The sequence below is a fragment of the Cebidichthys violaceus genome, unplaced genomic scaffold (genome assembly GCF_023349555.1).
Source record: "Cebidichthys violaceus isolate CVI_PGR_0920_01 unplaced genomic scaffold, fCebVio1.0.p SCAF_9, whole genome shotgun sequence".
NCBI lineage: Eukaryota > Metazoa > Chordata > Actinopteri > Perciformes > Stichaeidae > Cebidichthys > Cebidichthys violaceus.
Genome location: NW_027176975.1, coordinates 9213730 through 9226098, shown reverse-complemented (window position 1 = coordinate 9226098; position 12369 = coordinate 9213730). Strand labels below are relative to the sequence as shown.

General features: G+C 39.7%; 1 protein-coding gene across 1 annotated transcript in view; it reads right to left on the bottom strand.

The window, feature by feature from the left end:
- vcana (versican a) overlaps window positions 1–4092 on the bottom strand; it is a 63571-nt gene extending 59479 nt beyond the window's left edge. Inside the window, exons 1-2 of the mRNA XM_068703595.1 lie at window positions 4035–4092; window positions 3884–3934 (exon numbers count right to left, since the gene is read on the bottom strand). Coding sequence (XP_068559696.1) covers window positions 3884–3934; window positions 4035–4092 — 109 coding nt within the window. The remainder of the gene's footprint in view (window positions 1–3883; window positions 3935–4034) is intronic.
- Between the last annotated feature and the right edge of the window lie 8277 nt (window positions 4093–12369).

Here is a 12369-nt window from a genome sequence, read left to right as displayed (position 1 = left end):
GTGACCATGTCAAATGACTTTAAATTAGCCGAAAATCACAGAGGTGGATAGATGAAGAGAAAGAAAAAAGAAAGAGGGAGATTTGGGGAAAAAGAAGGGGGGGACAGGAGTGACTGAGACAGAGGGAGAAGCATTTACACATTCAAAACATACCTGTTGCAGTGGCAGCTTCACAGAGACAATATAACCACAGGATATACTTTATATATGGTATCATCTGTTGAAAAATAAAAAATGGGCATTAGGAAAAAACTCATACAAGTTCTTTACATTTATGTTGTTTCTTTTAGCTTTTTAGTGCATCCACATGTTCCATGGGAGACATGTGTTTGTTGAGTTATACTAGATATGTCTGCTTAAGATATGTTTTATCATGTATGGGCTTCAGAAAAATGAAATGGGATAACCACCTATTCCTCATCTAAAAATTCAATATATTATATAAAATATCCAGCCATTAGTGGAGCCTTTTAAACAAATGCATACTCAAGCTGAATTGGCATGATCTAATTTTTAACCAAACAAATAAACTCCCATAAACATTCTTCAGATTATAACGTATTGATCTCCCTCTTAAAAATAAGGGGACACTTTGAAAACCCAATTGGAAACAAGGGACATTGCATTTATATGACATATCACATGAACTGGCAGAATATTTTATTAGTTCCTGTTATAACTTTTTAAATTTTTCAATTAAAGCTTCTTGTGGGGTCGACCTGCAGAGTTTTTAGGAGAAAAGAGGACAGGAGCAGTGAGCCCCAGTCCTCATTTCCACCCCACTGTATAAACACAAGTGGTGGATCGCAGTGGGAGCTGCACATTGTTAATAACGAGTAATAGAAACGAGACACTCACTATAAAATGACAATGGCAATTAACTAAAATATGTCAGGGTGGGTATAGTTTGTGACTTGGTCCATCCCAAGTCCACAGACCAACCTTAATGGAAACTAAATGAAATGAGACATTAGGTAGATAATAGGACAAGGAAACGTTAAATCTGCCACCGCATATTTGTTTCCGAATTAAAATATTATTATAACAAAAACTGTAGAATGATGTGCGTAAATTACTGCTCCGTCGTAGAAAGGTTTCTAGGAAATCAGAAGAAAGAGTAATTCAAAGAAAGATCAGCACTTAAACATCACACGGGCGTATAAATTACAGCAGATTTTTGGAGCATTCTGTGAAGCTCAGAGATGCTCCTCGCTGTGAAACAAAATATATCGGTCGGCTACTTGAGCTAAAATACTGATATTGTCATCCAGAAAGGAGTTAAGTAAAACTTTGACTTGGCGATTCTATGACGTTTTTCTTCACAGAAACACCTGCTGCTTGTTCCGACAGATATATGAATAACGTGGTCAGTGTACTCATTATTCTAATTTCAAATTGTGGAGTGACCTCCAACCAGTTTGAAATTCACTTGCCTCGCGCAGTAGTGGGACACACCAGTGTAGGTTATCTAAGGACAACGCGGCATCACTGGGTGCGTCCGTGTTAAATAATGTTTACACTGAGGAGTTAACTGAAATAGATTTATTCGTGTCATCATGTCAAACATAATGATATCATATTAAAATGTTACATGTTATGAAAACAATAAGCCAAATATTGCATGTATTGCCAGTTCCCTGGTTTAGAGCAATAGTCCCAATTCATAGTTCATTTCAAACAGAAACAAAAAAGAATACTTACATTTAATGGTGTTTTATTCCATAAAATACACAAATAATGATATATGTCCCTAAACCCAGTTAGTCCCAGTGCGTAACATGGGTGCGTAAAAAGTGCCCGAATAGCTCCTGTCCAAATCGGCGCAAAAACTTATCTCCCCGGTGCGCCTTTCTCTTCTCCTTGAAGTGTCAGGGTTCCACTCCGGGATGATCCTGGTTGTGAACGGAGCCACGGGTACCGTGAAGTGCTGGCAAGCAATAAGTTCAATTTTGCCTAACGCACACTGTTATTTCGTCAGTGCTAGAGGAGGGACCGAGTGCCCATCTAAAAAAGTGAATGAGACACCTTGGGAAGAGGGAGGGGAGGGGAGGGGGGACTTAATTTGGCCCTCTGCCTGAGAGGTGCACTCCCATCCAATCAGACCGTTCTGAAATCCCGTGCATCATCTGTGCCAGTGACACGTCTATCATTTAAGACTGAGTGCATCTTCACTTTCACACAAGTTACAAATCTGATGTTTTCATAACATTTAGCAATCACATGAGAAATGAATTATGCCAAAAACAAACCTTTATCGTGGACGTGTCACAATTTATATCGCTTTCGGGATATAATCAACAAGCCCGTGATTAAATCTCAAGTCGATGCCCTCGCTGCAGTGCGCGCCAGTCATAGGGTGCGCAATGGAAACGGGGTGGTGCAGTCATGTCTCTGGTTGAACTTGAGTCACTGTTTGCTCCAACAACACATTTCTGTCAATAGCATGAGGGAGTAACTCCCATCTATCCCATAGAGCCACTTTAGACAGTTTTTGGAGTCGCGGGTCTCCAATGATATCAATAAAGTTCGCCTTAAGATTTTTTTTGTTTTTTAATTTTAGACAAACATTTTAATTGTAATGTGCTTGTGTGCTTACATTGCGAAGTTTGTGCTTGGAAAAAAAAATAGTTAATGACCACAATTGGATCATCTCACATGGAAATGGTTTCTCTCTAATTAACAGGTAGTCGGGGACTGGGGAGTCAGCAGACTGGTTAACTGTTAACCTTTGTGATTGGCTTTTCCACACAGGGGAGAGGCCGGACCACAGTTTATCAACGCTTGCCTAATAATCACCATGATTGGCTACTGCTAGATAGGTAGGCGGTCTTAATTTAGTGAGCTGAACTTGTGTGGTGTGTGTGTGTGTGTGTGTGTGTGTGTGTGTGTGTGTGTGTGTGTGTGTGTGTGTGTGTGTGTGTGTGTGTGTGTGTGTGTTTGTGGTAAGTAATCTTCCTTCTGGCAGTGATTATAATACCCAGCAGTGTGGGATAAGATGTGTCTCTTCTAGGTTGTCTAAACAGAACAGAAATATAATTTGAATATGTTAGACTAAACATAAAGTCGATGTTCTTAGTGTGACAAAAAAATAAATAAATCCCAATTAATCGTTTACCTGTGGTAAAACCAGAATAAAAGTTCAATGCAAACATACATGTGTATTATGTGCAATCTATAATGGTGTTAATGTGCACTGTGTGAATGACTGGCCACCAGTCTCACTGCCATTCCCTGATTACCCTGGGAGCTTGTTCCTGGATTGTAAACTGTATCCCATAAAAATACGTTTTGTGGATTACCTCAATAAAAAAATATTCAAAAGTTCACTTATCCATGTTTGAATATACTATTGAGAGTAATATTTAAGTGTAAAGATAGTTGTATGCAATTTTGCTATAATTTTGCTTTACAATTACACAATACAGAATGATTGTATATTAAGACTGCATAGCATTATCAATTTGCTCAGTACATACACTAATAAACATTTATGTCAGCTTAGTGACATTTTATTTCCACCAACATGCTTGACATAGGAGCCTGTATTCATTTTAACTGTTTAACATCATGATTGACTTAAGCAGAAGGTTACACAATGGCACAATGTTTATATTATGTAACACTGTGAAGAGAAACATAACGTTTTCTGCATGTGAATTTAACTAAATGGTATGTCTGGTTGCTGACTCTAGTGGGGTGGACTAACTGTTCAAAATCATGGTGTTGACCTCTGAAGGCGCTCACACCAGCTGAGAGCTGGAGCAGAGGTGATAAGCCTCTAACGTGGAAGATTGCCCTTAAAGCCCGAGGGCCCCTGTAAGTCCTAGGTTCCTTTTCCAAACTTGCGTGCATTGTAATCATCTCAGGGCTACGCACCAGTTACCCACAGTGCATCTCTCCTCTGCAAGGCTGGACTGGTCTGGACAGCCGAACTCTGAGAAAGAGAGCAGACAAGAGAAGCACTGGGTGAGACAGAAAGGAAAGGCCAGAGTTAACACGTTGTCAATTCAATTTTGACTAATTTCCTCACTCACCCTGCGATAGTTGCGATAGTCTGGTGACCTGTCCAGGGTGTACCCTGTCTTCACTCATGTCAACTGGGATTGGCTACAGACCCCCCCCCCCCCAACCCTGAACAGGATAAGCGGTTAAAGATGATGGATAGACATCTACAACATGCCCCTTACTGTGGCAGTAAGTCTCCATTAGACAATAAGATAATTACACTTCTTTCAACATTCGTGGTTTGAGACATGTTAGAACTCTGAGCATGCAGAAGAGAGCAAAGGTGCATGTACCGCAATCAATAACAGACTGACAAAGACAGATGGCATTCTGATGTCAAAGCTCCAGGAAACTGCTTTCATACTTTAACCAAACAACTTGACAAAGAACTAAAACTGACCTGACTCTCATATGGAATTTGCCACCTGACAATCGGTATAATTAACGACTACTCAGTTGGAGTTACGGGAATCGTTTAATCATTTTACTACTTCACCTTCTCAACTGACTCATCGTTAAAAGTTTCAAGTCACTTACTGCTGTGTAACGCGTCTCTACTGTATGTGTAACCATGGAACTCCTGTTGCCTTTCAGTGCCCATAAATCAATGAGTCAAAGAGCCAATCAAAGCGTGTTTGATCCTGGGGATCCGCTGTGCGGGCCCCAAGATGACCCACATATCACATGACCTATAAAGGTGGTCTACCTCCGGCACCATGCCACCTCAGACAGCATTAAAGGGCCGTCAAATTTCTCTGACCCCAAGGAATGTGTCTTACTGAAAATCACTATTTTGAATGCCAAAGCTGCTCTGATTTTAATGTGTTTTATGGATTACATGCCACACAGTTTTTCTTTGATTCTGTAAAAGAAAATCATCCAATATCTACAAGCATAAATTGAATAGAATAAATCTGGAATAACTGTGAAGTCACCTGACATATAGCAGTATGTTTGCTCTTGTATAAATAAACACAAATTAATAAATAACAGTGTGACGCAACATGTACAATGTCAGTGTCAAACTAAAGCCAAACCTGTGACACACAGTAAAACAGCTTGTTGTGATTTCCCACGGTACAGGGAAACAAGCTTGTGTGTGTGCATGTGTTTTGTGAGTGAACTCCCTGTTTGGAGTAGAAGATATGGGAAAATGAATTTGCCTCTGGACAGACATGAACCTTGATCCTTTGGAGCCAAGTGCAGAAGCCCAGACCACCGAGGCTGATCCATTCAGCATTAGTGAGAGGCCAAGTGAGGTAAGCGACAGCACAGGAACTGATTTTAATCATGTTTCTTCAGACAAAAATCACTTATTGCCTGTTTTTTCAAAAAACATATTTTGCGATATTGTCTAAGGTATAAGTACCACGAAGGACGCTTGATGAAAAAGTAATTCTGCATGCAGGCTGGAGTCTGGCTGAAATGAGTTTTTTGAGGCCGACACTGACATCGGGTATCACAGATAATATATCATTTAATATTCAATATTCAGTACTGTCATAATTTAAATTCTACGGGAGCAGTTTTGGGGTTAAATGTCTTGCTCAAGGACACATTGACATGAGAGTAGTGGAGCAGTAGCTGGGGATCAAACCGCCAACTGATTGAAAGGCGGCACTGCTCTCCACTTAGCCACGGTCACCCCATGACTACTGGTTGTTGTTCATATCAGCATTCTTTACACACACATAGGTAAGGTACATATTTGATTCCCCCAGGAGCGTGTGTGCCGTGATCTGCTCTACCGGGAGCGTTTCAGAAGCGGAGCGCTCGCGGGCACCAGCCGCGAAAATCGTGAGATTCCGCGATAATCTGTGTAACAAACACGGATGTATAAAGAGAACAACAAACACATAAAAGGTTACTTTACCTGTCCGACGTTGAATTGCTGTTGATTTGTTCATATTTCCTTGTTTTTTGAGACATTTTTAAGCTTGGATATAGAATCTTACATTTTTGTGGTCAAAGCAAAATATAAGAAGAAGAAGAGAAATGTAGAAGAAGAGAAGTGTAGAAGAAGAGCAACGACAGAACAAGCATAAACCCGACCCGTGGGCTCTAGCTCGCCCTCTTCTTTGAGGCAGAGTAGTGTTTGCCTCTCTGTGCTTTTTCACTGCGGTTTAATGTCAGATCAGCAACACAAAATATGTTCTACACAGACGTGAAATACATTACCTATTCTATGTAAAGAAAGGACATATAATAAAAGTGTCTACAAATATTACAGTGGTGACAAACAATGAGAAAGCAAAAGGCACGGGCTCAACCCAGTTTGTGAGGGATTCACAATCTGATGTGAGGAACAGCTCGTCACTGCCTCACCTCACTGTCTCCTCTGTTTGAACTGGACATGCTCTAATTCAGCGATTTTGATTATAAAAATGCTTGAAATGATTGGAATCATACAGAAATTACATTTATAGCACAGATCAGTAGAGAAATATTCATATTTATTTTATTTTAGCATTATTTGTTTTTTACTTGTCATGATGACTCCCCTGACCGCATGTCCCTGCAACATAGAGAGTCAGAACATGTTTTAGATGAATAATTTAGACATGGCAATGTTAAGGTAAACTTGGTTTAATAGAAACACACCCAGACAGCAGCAGCTGAATGCCACACCCACTCGTTTCTATGACTTCCGAACAACATAAAAATAATTGAAAGGAAAAAGAAAGACAAGAAAGAAAAACTTTTACACTACCATTGTAAGAACCACTGCACAAGTGACACAACTGTCTGGAGTCCTCTGTACCAGGTGTCAATCAACAGGCAGATGTCAGTCATGGAGGTGACAGCTGGTGGACTGTCAGTCGGTCTGACGAGTGTTACAGAGATTCGAGGGTTTGGCCCGCTGTTCACTAATTGGTGCGTCTTGTGAGAGCCATGGACCTGCTCTACCTTTTTATTTCTGGTACTTCTTTTTTTTCTTCTCCATACTTCTGTCTTTACAATTTTCCATCTCTCTACTCTTCAATCATGTGGTTTTGGCAAAGCCCAAATGCTACAAGACCAGATTAACTCTCCATTTTATAAAATGGATGTGTTTCCTACTCCTGCCCTACTAAAGAGACAGTAGGTTGGATCCCAGTGGGGATCAGCTTGCAGGTTGACAAATGACTCACTCTGTCTCTCCAAGTCTATTCAATAAGCACAAGTAAGCACGGATAAAATGTCACGTCACGTCAACTACATAAATCACCACCTAAAAAGTGAGAGGTAAAATCACAGCATAGGTGCTGTGGTGAGGCTGAATCATTCACACTATAAGGCCGTTCTGCAACTCTTAATGTAATGCACGTAAACATATTTTCTGTGAATCTCTGCCTAATGTCTTGCCTATTGATTAAAAGATTTGATCAGATCAACCACCCAGCCCAAACCTCAGCCCTTGTAAAAGGATCAAGTTCTGATGGTGACCGAGGTCCAGCAAACTGGAACTTAATGAATCACAGAATCTGCCACCTTCTAACAAACCACTTTAATCGTAGAGGATGGCAATGGAACAAAGACAGAGGAAGTGAGTGAGAGAGAGAGAGAGAGAGAGAGAGAGGTGTGTGTGTGTGTGTGTGTGTGTGTGTGTGTGTGTGTGGGGGGGGGGGGGTTTGATAACCAGAACCAGACCATTCCCACGTTACACATCTTTGCCAATTGCAGTTAACATAATGCAGCATGGTGGAACCATTTAATTATCTAACCTCATTCCTCCTGCTATAATCACTGTATACATGAACTCCGGATTACAATATTTCAAATTCACTTTGAGTCATATTTGACAACTTAGCACCAACGTATTTAAAAAAGTGTGATCTATGACATTTGCAGTCAATATGATAAAAATGTCTCAGAGGAGTTATGCTTCTCACTGTTCTTCAACCACTGAAAAATATATGTGTGAGTGTCAGGTATTAAGCCAGGCAGCAATAAGACACGAGAGAAGGCAATGTGGACAGCCTGTCGATGCTTTGGTCTCTGACCAAGAGGAAGTCAAGATAATAACATAATGCATTCCCAGCCATGAGACAAATTCAAGGCAACTATAGAAAGTAATTTTGGTTTCTTTGGTTCAAATTACCATATTAAAGGATATTTTCGTAAAACTGCAATAAAAATCTGTTTTGGTCACCATTAAAATGCTACGGCGGTAAACACAGACATAGCACTCTCACATTCAAAAACATAAAAAAGGGATGGTGACACAAGCCGACACATTTAGTCATTAAGTCATCCTAACAAGCAAAAATGTGAATCAGATCGCAACCTTCTCATACTTTAAGGGTATTTAAAATAATCTGAAAAGTTATCGTTAAAGTTTGGTGGAATAGTTTTATCTACGCATGAGTTTATAAAGAAGACAAAAATGTATATATATATATATATATATATATATATATATATATATATATATATATTACAAACTGCTTCACAATGTGAAAAAAAGAGAAAGTCTCCCTCAAGCATACTCTGCAGCGGGTTATCATTACCACACACTCAATGTTCACGCATCCTCTTAAAACCTGCAGGACATTTGGTTAATTCAAGTAATGAGGCTAATCAGTTCACACCCGCATCTCAAAGAGAAACCAGTCGTAATTTGTAATGATCAAAAGGCTGTTTTAGCAGCTGGGTTGAAACAAAGTAGGTACTCTTTGCCACTGGCAAAACTTGTAGACCAGTGCAGAAAAGACTCCACAACTGAAAGACAAGTCAGCACTAAATGTGGAGTGAAAATTTCTGTTTGGTTCAGCCACTGAGCAAAGTTCTACCTGTAACATAAGCACAGTATATGGCTGCAACATATGTGACTTATAAGCAATGATATCTCTAATGCACCACACATTAATCATTTTCCACACCATCGATGGATATTCAACATCTGGAAAGTGTTTGCATATGTTGACTATCATGGTCTCTCTGTTACACTAGAAGATAAAGGTCAAGCTAGAAGTCAAACATATGTATAGAATAGCTATTTGGTCTCACACATACAGAGCAGAAGCTTATACATTTAGTTCAAAGCGGTCCAGCAGGACGGCTCACCGCTGGTTTGTATTGCCCTGAATATGTACCCTGAAATTTAAACAGTCTGCCCACTGTCTGAAGGGTGAGTAATAACTAGTATTTGATTATATATTCTCAAATTAGTTGTAATTTTCAACTAATTACATTATAACATAACATTGCTTTTGTAAATCCTGTCGGCAACCTCCAGTTCCGAAAATGAAAGCCAATGGGCCTTAAACTTGCATTCTTTCTTACGGCCAGCAGGGGGCAACTCCTCTGGTAGGAAAGAAGTCTATGAGAAAATGATACCGTAAAGAAGAGTTTATGGTCTCAATCGTGTCAAGTCTTCTTCAATACAGCATGATGTTCATTTAGTAAATTATGGTCCCATTTAGACAATAAAGCAGAGTGTGCTTTAGGGCGGGGCTACCTTGTGATTGACAGGCTGCTACCACAGCATTGTTCGCTCTGGGAGTTGTCCGTGTTTTGTCTTACAATTGTAAACCCTTTCAGTGTGTATTCAGTTTATGAAAGTTTATTGTAACCGTTTTGATCGCCTAAACATCATATTCAGCGTTCAGTTGTACTTAGTTCCATCCTCCTGCCAGGTCTGGTTTCAAAAAACCAAGAAGGAAACGACCAAAAACCAAGATGGCGACAGCCAAAATGACAAACTCAAGGCTTCCACTTCTTATATGCAGTCTATGTGTAAGTCCAAGCTGCTTCAGACATTACAGTGAGGCGGTGAGGAGCAGTGAGAAAACAGCGCAGCCTGACAACTAACAAAGACCACTCTGTCTCACTGTAGCTCAATGGCAGGAAAGCAGGAAGACTCCTGTTATTTCCTTGGATGATGGGAATCCTACAGGTGCACGTAGTAAGTGAATGACGATGATAAGCAAGTGACTGAACGTTTAATTTCATCCTGGCACAGCCATCATCTCTCTCTCTCTCTCACAGACTTAACCCTTTGTCTAGAATGCCCTTGCTAGAAGACTATGTGGTTGTAACTTCACAGCAAAATGCAATCACATGTGAAGAAAATACCTTTACCGACTTTTAAAAAAATAGTTGCTGATTGTTTACAATTTATTTGAAACTAGTATGACAAGCCAACAGAATGAGTTCATCCCTGGAAATTGATCTGAGTTTTATAATATTGGATAAAGCTCAATTATTCTATGGCTCAACAAAACGGACACTTGTGCTGCTTAATAGCAGTCACTTTTCCTCATTAATATGCAAATTAGATTATCCATGCACTGACTTTACTGTATGCATTTTGTACATAGTTATACAAATATCCATAAGGGCCACCATGGGGGCAGCTACAGCTCATGCAAGATGAGATATTTATGTTTCCAAACAATTACACATTGCATTCCTTTTACTTTTGTATCAACAGAAAGGCAAACTGACATCTTATTTTAGATTGAAACAATTTCTTAATACTTTTTAATTATCACATTCTTATTAGGATATTATATTATAATATTATTCAGGCTGACAGCGTCTCAATAATAAGGGCTTAGTCAGTGTACACAATATTAAAAACAGCTTCATAGTGTTGATTTACACTGACATTTCTACATTTCATGTTTTCACTGTACAGTACAAAACCTCTCATGACAGAAACGTATCACATGTTCGATCAAAGACACATCATGGTTTTCAGCTTAAATGATCTGTTCATTCTTATTAACAAAATGTATGCTCCTCATAGATGCATGTTGTTCTTCTCTTGGACAATGACGTGTGATTCAGAAAAAAATGAAAAGACAAAAATATTGCAAGATAAAATTTGTATTCAAGTCAGGTTAGAATTAACATGCTTTTCATAATAGATATTAACCAACAACACATTGGAAGAACACTGACAACATTTCACATATTAAAATAGTACGTTCATGTTCACTTCATGTATTTGTAATACATTTCCAGGGAACATTTGTGATATCCAAAATAAAATTAAATATTTATTCTTGAACCAACTGATTGAAAGTGGAAATATTTAGAATATCTTTAAAATAAGAAAACGTATCATCAGGTCCAATCCAAAATAAGAAAACAACACATAAACGCCTGTCTTAGAATATTCTGCATTCAATGCATGCTATCGTTATGTTCAGAATGAAACCACAAACTGAAATATTCAGTACAGTTTTCTATCCTGTACTTCACACTTTGTCTCATCCTCCATGGCACATTGTCATGCACTCATTCGTAGATGATCCTGAGGAACTAATCTAAGCATCCCTATATAAAAGGCCTTATTTATGGGATGTATAGAGGAGCGAGTGTGGCATTCCTGTGAGGATTACTACACCAGCAAGCGCGTGTTGGGGGATTATCCAGGCGGCCACCCGTGGTCTTCAGCAGAAATTTAGGTATCATCAAAACCCTAAAAGACAGCAGGAAGGTCCAGAAGTCAAATGTAGAATGGTCGAAAAAAGACCCAGAGTTAGTCTCCATAGGTTAATTTCTGTCAGTAATGAAGACACACTGTGATGACCTCAGGACCTAAAGCTGGTAGCAGAGGTAAAGGAAGAGGTAAGGAGGAGAAGACAGAGAGACAACACAACCCTATTAACCCTCTGCAAAACACCCCTCAGGTAGTTTGCGCCACAGAACATCTACCGAATAAAAGGGCAGATGAAAATCGAGAAACAAGGGGGAGTTAAAGTGCTAGTTTAGAAAGTGGAAATGAAAGAGATGGCATATAGTTTATTTTCATAATGAAAAGAGGGAGGAAAACATCAGCAAGACATGATGAATAAGCAGCAACAAAGCAGCTTTGGTTCGTTGTTGGTGACACCCTATTTTCAGGGTGTAACCTGTTGTCCCTCAGTAGTTGTTACTCTAGTCTCACACAGAGCCAAGGTTGAGGGGCTTGGCAGCCAAATTTGAGCTCAGGGCGAAGTCATACTCTTGAGAAATTGCTTCCATACTGCTGGTCCAGATCCTTTACCATGTTCTCCAAATCATTAGCAGCACTAGCAGTTCCCGAGGAAGCACTGGAGGGCGTCAAGTGTCTGTTATCACATGACCACTTACGCATCTGGTCAAAGTATTGACGGCAGCTCCGAATGGAGCAACCAGTCTGACGTTTTTGGAAACAGATAGCGTCATTCATTGCTCGTCTTTTGATTTATTGAAGTAGACAGACAAGCAGCAAGTCTCTCCCGCGAGTTGCGGCAGGTAATTGTCACAGTTAAAGCAAACCAGATGGCAGTGACGTGCTCTGGCTTTCTGAGAGTTGCTTTCTCAATCTGGGACAAAATCTGGCATCAAATCTGGGGACACCTCCCCTGGTTGTCACTGGTTTGGTCACTAGTATTGAGGTGAGGGTTGACT